General features: G+C 41.5%; 2 protein-coding genes across 4 annotated transcripts in view; one reads left to right on the top strand and one right to left on the bottom strand.

The window, feature by feature from the left end:
* OMD (osteomodulin) overlaps positions 1–9,748 on the top strand; it is a 15,590-nt gene extending 5,842 nt beyond the window's left edge. The window contains exons 2-3 of the mRNA XM_019505118.1: positions 7,725–8,683; positions 9,360–9,748. Coding sequence (XP_019360663.1) covers positions 7,747–8,683; positions 9,360–9,673 — 1,251 coding nt within the window. The 5' untranslated portion in view covers positions 7,725–7,746 and the 3' untranslated portion in view covers positions 9,674–9,748. The remainder of the gene's footprint in view (positions 1–7,724; positions 8,684–9,359) is intronic.
* Positions 1–11,685, bottom strand: part of CENPP (centromere protein P) — a 484,341-nt gene that overhangs the window by 340,816 nt on the left and 131,840 nt on the right. The window lies entirely within an intron of this gene.

Here is an 11,685-nt window from a genome sequence, read left to right as displayed (position 1 = left end):
TTTTATTCTTTCAAGATTCTTTTTTCAATTCACTTTTCTTAATACATGTGGCTTTTTAATGTTAGTTCAAGTGTTGCCCTTTTTCTCCCTTCTCCCCTTCTCACAATTTTTAGTGTTTTCTTTAAACCCCAAATGCTAGAATAATGATATCACATAAGTGCGATGCCTTTGAATTAAAAAAAAAAAAATCCAGACTTCAAGACTCCCAGGAGAGTTTATAAAAGCAATAAGCAAGCATACCATAGGGAGTCAAAAGCCAGAAGGCATATAAAAGGAAAATAAAATGTATTATTTTCTTAAGTAACTTTGATTTTTAAGCCATTCTTGTGATTTTAATATTTTGAGAGACTTGTAAGAATGTAGTCTTTTCAGAAACCAAACACAAAATGTAGTGTCTCATTAGAACTTTCAAATGAAATAAAACTAATCAGAACAGGTTTATCCAGAGTACCTTCCTGCATTGATAAAAAGTAAGTATCCTTTTTCTCAAACTGATTTTCTTGCCCATGCTGCAATAATGATAATTTCTTTATAAGTAAAAATCAAATAATCATCAAGCAGTGACATAAGCAGATAAATATTGAATAGTTCCATGTATCCAACCTTTTTGCCTCAAAAACATTGTGACTTTTAACACTTCCAATTATTCAATAGCAAATGTTTATTTCTCAGTCCTTTTCTGTTTCTTGCAAATACTTAATCTACTTTTTATACAAATTTGTTGGAAATTCTTTGTAAGTTGATTATTCCATCTTTAAAAGAACATCGAAAAATAGGATAATGTATCAGGTGAACAGTGGAAGCATTTTAAATCAGGATTTGTTCTGTAGGATGATAATAGCATAATGGAGTTATTCCATAATGTTGGAAGGGGAACAGGTAGCACTACACTTTTTTTAAAAATTAAAAAAACCAAACATTTCACAAAAGAATTTCCAACATATGAGATAATCTTCCCTCTTCCTGCAACCCCAGTAGAAACTATAGGCACGGTAAAAGTAAAAAAAACATCTTTTCCTTGCAACTTTTTTGGGTGAGAGAAGCACTTGATATAAAAAGGGTATGCAGCCAAGGCCAAGTGGAGAAGAGACAGAGGGAAAGAATGAAGCACCATTCAGTTTGGAAGAGGGTGGTTAACTACTACTCTGTCAGTAAAATCTCTTGAATAAGTTTAAAAAAAATATGGCATGCTCATTGTCACTACCAAGGGGAATTAGAAAAGCAAGGCCATATCTAAGGCTATATATCCAACGACTAACAAGGAAGAAACCTAACACATTAGGCTTCTTTAGGAATGGATTGGCAAATTTTCTTCAAATATCCATTTGATGGTCCTTCAATGACAATTTATTGCTAATGTTGTTATTTATTCAGCACTTGATTCATTTCTGTTTGCAATATCACTGTCAGAACAAGCACAGCTGTTGTACATGGTTCTGCAAACAACACCTTTAAAAGTAACTGCTCACATGCTCAGCAATTTTTCAGGTATTATGGCATTGTTTTAAATGTTTGAGCACACAATATATGAGTTTTGCTGATTGATAACCTGTTTCTTTACTCAGTTTTGATAAGCCTAAAAAATTTTCTTGATTCTTCAACTTCATTGTCTTGGAACATTTGGCTGACTTTACAAGTAAAGATACAACTGTAAACTACAATTTCTGAAAAATTTAGAAACTTGTTTTGTTTTTACACTATTTTTCTTGACTTTTTAATTGATAATAATGAAAAAACCCACAAAATTATTTTTGAGGTAAATATCATTATGAACTTAAACTATCTTTGGAAAATCTTTGCACTGACTTATGACACATCAGCTTTATTGTAGCTGCTGATGTGGCACAAAGCTTCTTTCCTTGTAATTTCTTCCCCCCCTTGGCTTTGCTCTTGTCCCAACTTTTCACCACAAAATATGGCCTAAAGATCCCTCTTCTTTCCCCCCCCATTGTTATTTGTTTTATGTTATTGCTTAGATAATTTGGTCAACATAACTTGTTACCACTATATGACTTTAAATTCACAAGCAGGGAGTTTGGAAAGGAAGAGACTTCAAACTTCAGAAATAACTATGCCTCAAAGCAGTAAATTCTCCTGGAATCTGTAAAGAAAACGTAAGTTTAATTGTGGTATTTTGGCCAGTTCAATGGGTTAGTGTGTGCATACTGTAGAACTTTTACTTTAAAGCTATTCATTTGTCTAGAGCACTATAAAGGTATTTGCCAAATGTTAAAAGATACTATCCTACTACCAGCTTTTCGATTAAAGGAACCATACATACAAAAATGTTGGCTTTTTATAAGACAACTTTCAGTTGTTGCTAAGTTGGCCAAACTTTCTGGACTTAAATTTTCAGGGAAAGAGAGACAGACAGAGAAAGACTGTATGTAAAGTTTCAGTTAAGATTATACTGAGTGAGAAATGCCCCTCCTGCACGCTACTTCAATACCCAATCAATCGGTTTCCACATGTATTTTTCTAAGGTGCTGCCACCGTATTTTAGGAATTTTTTTAGATATAATTTATTTCCATAACACCTGTCTAAGGTAACGTGATATTATTCCCAAATAGATCAAAACTGTTAAATAAATTTGTGTGTCAAACCTGTACATTTGTATTAGTAAAAAACCTATGCTAAAGGCAAGACCTTTGACTGAGGAAAATCTTCCTGACATGCTGATGGATAAAAGGTGTTTTTTTTTTAAGGAAATGGTAATAAGAAGTATATTCCAAGAGTTTTAAAAATAGATTGGACAAAGCTGTTGAAAAGCAACCAGAATTTTTATGGGATGGGCTGGATGATTTATTAGAATTTTCATCTCTAAATTTAATTATTTGCTTGCATTTTCTGAAGTCATGAGAAATATTCTCTCCTGGAATGCCTGAAAACATCCAGTGTTGGCTTCCAGCTGTATCAGGACTGACACAATTCTATATACCTAACAGACTTGTCTGTCCGTCCATAATGCTCTTGGGAGGCATGGCTCCTGGTGGGGCGTGGCTCCAGCCAGTGCTGCACATGGGGCAAATTGCCCATCAATAATGATGGCAGGGACAGAGCACTGCCATGACAATGGGGACAGAGCACTGGGGGGTGGGGTGGGGTGTGGTGGCACAGAGCCGGACGCAGAGTGTGGGGAGAAAATGATGGTGGGGATAGGGGGAGAGACTTCCCCCCCCCTTGGAGGCAGCAGTGGCATGAGGTGGTGGCGGTGTGGTGCTGGCCTCACCCGCCCCGTCCCTGCCCCATCCCCACCATCCTTCTCGACAGATAATCACTAGTACTATACAGAATTCCAAGTTTTATAGGAATGACAATGTGGAACTTTGGCTGTTTCTCACAAATTAATTATGTAGCTCATCTACAACCCATATAAAATTGTAGATAAATAGTGAGACACAGATCATGACTAAAAACCTTATCTAACAAAATAGTTATCCAAAGCTTCATGTTTCTAAACCTGCCTAATGCCAAACCACTTGCTTCCACATAAGTTATGGGTACTCTTTAAAATTAGGCTACTTACTTAAGTACCCAACTGTGGACTCAAGTACCAGAACCTTAAGCACCTCAAGTACCATAACCATAACCTTAAGCACCCAAGTTTGAACATATATAATTTGTGCTGTAGTATTAATAAATGGGGAAATTTTCACTGCTTCAAATGCATCAGCTGAAGAGATCTCCTTGTTAAACATTAATAAAGCTAAACAGTTTTAAGAAATCTATAGAATAAATATTTATTCATGCAGTACACTATCAGTCTGTGACTGTACAAAGTAGAGATGAAATTTTTTTTGCATTTACTAATAAGGGGTGGGCAGTCAGGCACCAGCCTCAGGTGCCAACTCAGTGGCATCATCAAAATGGCAATTCTCCCAGGGAGTCCACACCATGGCAACAGCAGAGACAAGCAGAGTGCAGTTGCTGGGAGCTTCAAGTCCCCAGGTGTAACAGGAACCCTGGCTCATTACTGAGAGGGTAAAGGCCAAAGGGGTATGGTACTTTTAAGAAGGCCCTATAGTGAATATAGACCTTACTTTGGAAGATAGAAGCACTGCCACCAAGCCCAGAGCACTGTGGGTAGTGGCTGCCAGACCCCTGAACATTGTAAGGGATGCTGCCTAAATGCTGCTAGAAAGGATGGCCCCAGGCAGCGGGACTAAAAGAACTGCAGGCTCCAGCATGTAAATAGTAGGCTGCAGGAGCGAGGCCAAAGGCAACTGATTGAGGGAAGCAGGACCACCTCAGAGGGTAACAGCAGGCCTGCTAATTGAGCCAGTTAAGCCAATAGGAAGCTACTTCTCTCTGTCAAGGGAACCCCAGGTCAGGTGACTGGAAATGAGAGAAGCAGAGATGACAGGCTGCTTGAGGGCCCAGCAAGTTGTGTGGAGAACACAGGACCTGACAGCAGACAAAGAGGCCCAGAGAAACTTGTTAAGAGGGACTTACTAAGTCTCTCTATATGCTAGAACAGAGGTGGGCAAAATATGGCCCATGAGCCTGATCCAGGCCGTGAGGCCATTCTATCCAGCTCATGGGGCCCCTAAAAAAATTTTGAAAATTAAAATTTATCTGTCCTTGGTTCCTGTTAAAGATGACAGGAAGCAGGGGAAGCCCGGCAGGCTCCTGCAACAGCAGGACCCACTGGGTCCTGCTCCCACAGCTGGAAGCCCCAGGAGGGGCTTCTGGCCTGGGACCACGTGGCTGCATCAGCACGTGGAAACTCAGGTAAGTGGGTGGGGGGAGGACAGGGAACGAACTGGTCCAGAGCGTGGGGAGAATTGGCCCTCCCCCACCCCATGGCCAGTGCTCTCTGCTGCAGCCACTCGCAGCCCATGCGGGGCTGTCCTGAGCAAGCACAGGCAGCCCCATGCAGGCTGCAAGCGGCTGCAGTGTGGGGCACCAGCCACGGGGTGGGCGAAGGGCCATTTTTCCCCCCTGTGCTCAGCACCAGCTTGTAACCTGGCCCTGCACCAGCTCCGGGCTTCTCCATCAGGACTGCACTGCGGCGGCAGCAGCTGCGTCCCACCCCCCCTTGCCATGTTGGGCAGCGTTTGCAGCTGCTGCCTGCCCAGAGCTCATGCCGCGGTAGGCTGCAATAAGGCTGCCACCGCTGCCCCTGTGCTGCCCAGCACATGAGCTCTGAGCAGGCAGCAGCAAATGCTGCTCAGTGCAGCATGTGGAGGGGCTGCAGCTGCTGCCGTCACGGCACTGCCCCAATGGGCGAACCTGGAGCCGGCGCAAGGCCCAGACTGGCAGCAGGGGCAGGTTACAAGCTGGTGCTGAGTGCAGGGGAAAAGCAGCCCTTCCCCCACCCTGTGGCCAATGCCCCGCGCTGCAGCCACTCACAGCCCACATGAGGCTGCCTGTGCCTGCTCAGGACAGTCCCGTACGGGCTGTGAGCGGCTGCAGCAGGGAGCGCCAGCCATGGGGCAGGCAAGGGGCTGCTTTTCCCCCCACACTCAGCATCAGCTCGTTCCCTGCTGATGAGCAGGGGTTTGGGGCTGTACGCTGCCCCCTGCCTGTATAGCGGGGCTGGGGGGCACTGGGAGTGAGTGGGCGTGGGAGCACAGGGCCAGCGCCAGGGGTACAGGGTCCCAGCTGCCAGGGGCTCTATGGAGCCAGGCCAGCTCCCCCCTCTCCCTGCTGTTGCAGCCCAGCCCAGCTCCACAGACCCCTGCCAAACTGCACCCTGCTCTGGGCCCCACCGGTGCCGGCCCTGGGACATTGGTCCCAAGATATTGGGACATTAGTCCCAAGATGGTGACCAGAGGGCGGGGCACCTGCCAAGGGGCAGGGCTACCCATGCAGCCCTTGACAGCTTTCCAAAACTGGGTAAGCAGCCCTTCGCCCCAAATAATTGCCCAACCCTGTACTAAAAGAAGGGTATTTGTGCCTTAAAACTTGCAAACAATATTTTTTCCAACTTTTTAGATGGTGTACTACAAGATATCACATCTACCCAAAAGAACCTTGTCTTTCTAAGAGGGAAGTACTTAAAAAGGATACCCCAGCCTCTAGGGGCAGCCTCCCAAAACTCACTAGACTAATTAACACCAAATGAATGGCAAGCAGGAAATGAGAAGGTACTGCAGAAGCTGGGAAGTACAGAAGGCAGATCTGCCTCATCAGATTCCAGGGGGCAGAGCCCTGAGCTTGGTGCACTGAGCAGCTAAGACTCTTGCCCTCCCCTCACCCTATGCTCAGCACCTCCTTCCCTCCATTGCTCAGCAGCATCTTCTGCCTCTGGCACAGTTTTACTCAGGGTGCAAACCTTGCTAGTTACATCTGTCTTTGACTGTCTGTTGGCCTGTACAAAGTTACTTTTCTTAATTAAAAAAAAGTCAATGACCAGCTAAAAGCAACTAAGATGATAACATGTGCTTGGGCATGTGCATGTACACACACACACACGGCATTGTCTTTTATATCTCCTTAATGATTTATAAAACTCACAAACTCATACAAAATCAGGACTGTTTTGAGGGTTTGCAGGGTACTGTGTACAGATAATTTCCCAAATCAGAGTTACTAAAGCTGTACTTGGTCTCTCTCTGTATCTTATGTTAAGCTACATTGATTTTATCACTTTTATGTTTGTATCTTCTATGCGATTTAATGTGAAAGCATGTTCGTATGTTCATAATGTGATTAGAGATAATTGGTCAATAAATGAAACTTAAACAAGACCAGTGAATAGCTGTTCACGCTTATGAAGAACATTGCCTTGATGGAAGAAAGGTAATTTCTGAGAATTTCCATTTAAAATGTCTATGCATATTGATCAGACAAGAGGGTTCATGCATACATGAGCTGAGGTGCATCCTTGGTAAGGGTTAAGGCTGAGAAAGAAGTTCATACTTAGAAGAAAGAAACCTGTAAGGTATCTTGCCAAAAATTAGCATTTGTCACCCTTGAGAGACTATGACTGTCTTGAATAATTAATAGCTAAGGATATATTCGCCAAAAAGGCCAAAACCGGTTTAAGATAAACTGGAATGGATGTAGTATCAGATTTAACTGATTTAGGTTAAATCAGGCTATTGAACTTCTGTCCTGGATCCCCTCCAGATTCAAGTTAACTCAGTCCCCCAGCATCCCAGGATGCTTTGCAGCTTCCCTGCACCCCTCCCCCTTCCAGGGTGGGCAAGCCAGCTGATTAGGGAGGTATGCTGTAGCAGTCCCTGACTTCTGGCCTGGGTCACTGCAGGCTTCTGTCTGCAATTCCAGAATCAAAAATGAATGTCTGTTTACTTGCTTATCGGTTCAATCTACACAATTCAGACTAACCTGCAAAGATTTAATCAATTCAGCCTCAGGCTTTTGACTGTCTGTACTTAGCCTAAGTGTAGATGTGTTGAGTGGAGAAAAAGAGAATTAAGCTCTTATTCATACCACCTCCCCCACTTATTATGGTACATATTAGCACATACCATAGGCACTAGATTTGGGCCTCAGACCAGAAACAAATATGAAAAAGATTGAAACATGTTTCAAGACCTTTAGACAACATTCACTTATTAACTTATCTGTTAAGATGGAGGTAACCTGAAAAGCAAAAAATCAACAAGAATAATGATTTTTAATCTAAATTGTATATGTTAAAGTTATCAGAAAGAATATTTCTTTATTATTTAACAAGTTATATTGATTTTTTTTCTAATTACAATTTCAAATTGATTTAATCCATTTATAATTTTTTTCTCTTTCTTCCTAACAGGGTTTTGTATGCAAACCTGAATATGGGGTTTCTAAGTCAACTATCAATTATGCCCCTTCTCTTTGTTGCTATGGTCTTTTGTCAGCATGAAGATTATGATTTTGAGGATGAATATGACCCAGAACCAGATGAATACCCATCTCTCTTTCATATTAATCCTAGTGTAGATTATGACATTTCTCACTTTTCTGGTCCACTTAAATGTGCCAAAGAATGTTTTTGCCTGCCAGCATTTCCATTGTCAATGTACTGTGATCATCGGAAACTTAAGGTGATACCAGCTATTCCCATCCATGTTCAACAACTCTATCTTCAGTATAACAATATTGAAGCTGTGAGTTCACAGTCATTTGCTAATGTTACTACCTTGAGAGAAATTAATCTCAGCCACAACAAAATTAATTCTCATATGATTGACTATGGTGTTTTTGCCAAACTTGGAAACCTAGTTCAGCTTCACTTGCAGCATAATGAATTGGAGGAATTTCCATTTCCACTTCCCAACTCTCTAGAGCAACTTCTCCTTGGTTTCAATAAAATTTCCAGATTGCCTGCAAATGCTTTACAAGGATTAGTAAATGTAACTATGCTTGATCTCTGCAACAACAATCTGGATGACTCTGAATTTAAAGGAAAACCATTGTCAAATATGAAAAATCTAATGCAGATCAACCTATGCAACAACAGATTACAGAACATGCCTCCTGATCTACCATCTTCACTTATGTACCTTTCACTTGAAAATAATTCAATTTCTTACATTCCAGAAAACTATTTCAACAAACTTCCAAATATTACTGCTCTAAGACTGTCAAACAATAACCTTCAAGAAGTCCCAAATAAAGTTTTTAACCTTTCCAACCTTGTAGAACTCAATCTTGGACACAACAAACTGAAGCAAACATTCTACATTCCTAGAAGTCTGCAACATTTATACATTGAAGACAATGACATTGAAAGTATGTTGATTATTACTCTAATAATAAAGAGAAGCATTTCCTTTTCCTCAACATTTTCGGCACTATCGTTGTTGCATTATTGTATCATTTTCTTTTTATCACTGAATCCAGTTGTACAGGACTATACTGTATTCATTCTTGCTGATACAAGGAAGTGTTTGCTTTGCTGTCTCTTAGAGATTCTGTTTCCTACACTGTTCTCATTTGGTCTGGGCAAATATAATCTGCATGTAAAGCCCAAGAGCAGTTCCATCATGGCAGGCTACCCAGGAAATGCTCTGACTTGTTAATCAACTCAAGTGCATGGGGGCTGGACCCAATGATCTCTGAGGTCCCTTCCAGCCCCTAACAGCTATGAAACTGGAAAGCAAGCTGCAGATACATACTTTTTGCAAGCTAGCAAAAACTTGATTTGATACTTTTATCCTTTCAACTTGTTTTTTTAAGTATCTATTGTAATGATTGTGCCATTTATCCCTACATGGAACTCTAACTTAATTCAAAGGGTAGGATGCTAGCAATACAGGATACCAGTTGTGTGTGTGGGTGGGTGGGTAGGTGTGTGTGGGTGGGGTACTAGTCCTTTTCTCAGTTTTGAAAATTCAAAGCATGTAAAAAAAGAGCTCAGTTAATATCTTCAATATTTTAACTAATATTTTTTAAACTCTTTTTCCAGTTGTAAACATGACTTTGATGTGTCCTTTTATTGATCCAGTGAACAACAATCAGTTAACCTACATTCGGATGGATCAAAACAAGCTTAGAGCTCCAATAAGCACATACGCATTCTTCTGTTTTCCTCACATACGTATTATTTATTACGGTGAACAGAAAGGTACCATCAGCCAATCAACACAGCTCAGGACTCCAGCGTTCCAAAGATTTTTAACACCAGACGAGTATGAGGAAGCGCGCAATGAGCATGAAGTAGAATATGAGCATGAAGAAGATGTTGTAGAAAGAAAAGAGGACTACGTTTACTTACACTGAAGTAATTCAATGGTGCAAAGAAAGGACATATAGAAGCGTTGTCCTTAGATTTTTGTGTATACACATCTTATTATTAAAAAAAGTTGAATAATTTGAGACACTAAAGCTCTGGACAGCAAATAAAAAACATATAGGGAAAATGCATCTAGCTAGGATGGGAAATTTCCATTTGGCTCCTCTTTACCTAGCACTGCTTGCATTTTTAAATTTCAATTGTATCATTTATTTCTGTGGAGAACAGTAGTGAGCCATACAAGTGTAACCCTGCTTATGTCATGCATGTTCTGTTATGGTAATTTTACGTATTCCTTTGCTGCATACCTTTATTAGTATGTATGTGTGGAGAGTCAGGGGCTACTTGTACTTATTTTCACTGTTTGTAGATAAAGTGTTGAACTAAAGGCCTAGATGGATCAGATCTTTGTCTGCTTGCAGATGTTTAAAAAAAATGGCACTTTAAACACGGAGCACTCATGTGCTGAGCCTAGAGCATGCCCAGAAAAAGCATCATGTTAGTTAGACCTGGGTCACTCAATATCTGTATAGATTGGATGCTTTAGCAGGGCTTTTTTGGCTCTTTTATCTAATAGCTGAATGAATCAGCCATTAGATAAGACTGCAAAAAAGCCCTGCTGAAGCATCCAATCTATACAGACACTGTGGAGCTGGGTCAAAGTAACACGCTACTTGTTCCAGTAAAGCATGTTTTTTTCCCTTTTGTTTAACATCTGCAAGCAGCCTTTGTGTCCACAGTCCCTCTTCCAAAAGTGTTAAGTTTGCTGTTGGGCAGGTCAGCATCTAAAAGAAATAAGATTACATAAGCAAACAAAAGAGGAGCAATGACCCCCAGCAATGGAACATTTGTGACCTGCACGGGCAGTGAAGAACAGCAAACCCCTCAGGGTGGTTAGGAACACAGTACCCTATGGTGGAGAAGTGGCAAATATGAGTAAGGCCCTCCTTTGCTACTTTAGCTAGGGCTGGTGCTGAAGTATTTAGAGTAGAGTAGCAATTTGATGGTGAGGAATAGCAGAGTTCTTTGTGCTGGGCCTTCCTACCCAGCACTTGCCACTTTTCACTGGCATAGGTGCTAAAACCTCTGACAGCAGTCCTGGATGAGTTTCCTTTTCCAAGAGACTAGGCTAAGCAGTAGCTCCCCTGGTTTTGTCTGTGATACACTGTTACTTGTTTGTCATTTCAGCTATTAGCAGATAAGGTTTTCTTTAGGACTGTGTTTGTCCCCTTTCCCCTTTAATAAATCCTGTTATAGTTGACTGTTGCTTGTAAGTGGAGAAGACAGGTCACCTTGGAACATCCAATTATTTAATTTTCCCAGGTTTCTGGGTGGGGACTTGAGTCAAAATGGAAAGCTTGCATAAAATGCTTGAATCTGAACCTGGCCCTTGTTACTACCATCCAGTGCCTGGCAGAAGGCTTACAGAGACCTGTTTTGTTTTCAGATGTTGTCTTTCAAATGTTCAATGTCACAAAGGAGTTTAAGCAATTATCATACAGTTACACTTTATAGATGAGGAAAAGGGGAGTTTCTACCTTTTCTTCACTAACAGTCCCAGCCATGCATGCTAACAAATAAGACAGGCCATCCCAATTTTTTTTCAACCATCAGGACCACTTACTTGATCATCTCTGAAAATAATATAGACAGTAAAGCATTTTTTTCCCACAGTTCAAAGAAGTTTGGTTTCTTCCCTTTGGAGATGCCTCATTCTTAAGTCAAGCAAAACCCCTGCTGCTTCAAGATTTATTTTTCTCAGCGTTCCTCTGGAGACATAAGCAGTATGGCAACATAAAAAAAAAAAAAGGCAAGGGTCTATTTCAGGGGTGGGCAAAGTCCGGCCCGTGAGCCAGATCCAGCCAGCAATGGACTCCATTTCCCAGCAGCCCATGACCGCGTGGCTGGTGCCAGTTTCCATGGAGACCACAGCAACACCCACACTATAATAGCGCAGGGCCAGGGTTTCCATGGAGCAGCAGTGCCAGCCTCTTCGGGG

This window comes from Gavialis gangeticus, unplaced genomic scaffold (genome assembly GCF_001723915.1).
Source record: "Gavialis gangeticus isolate Ggan-Ray unplaced genomic scaffold, GavGan_comp1, whole genome shotgun sequence".
In the NCBI taxonomy this organism is placed as follows: Eukaryota; Metazoa; Chordata; order Crocodylia; family Gavialidae; genus Gavialis; species Gavialis gangeticus.
The sequence above is the reverse complement of the archived record's forward strand: the minus strand, read 5'-3'. Positions and strand labels throughout refer to the sequence as shown.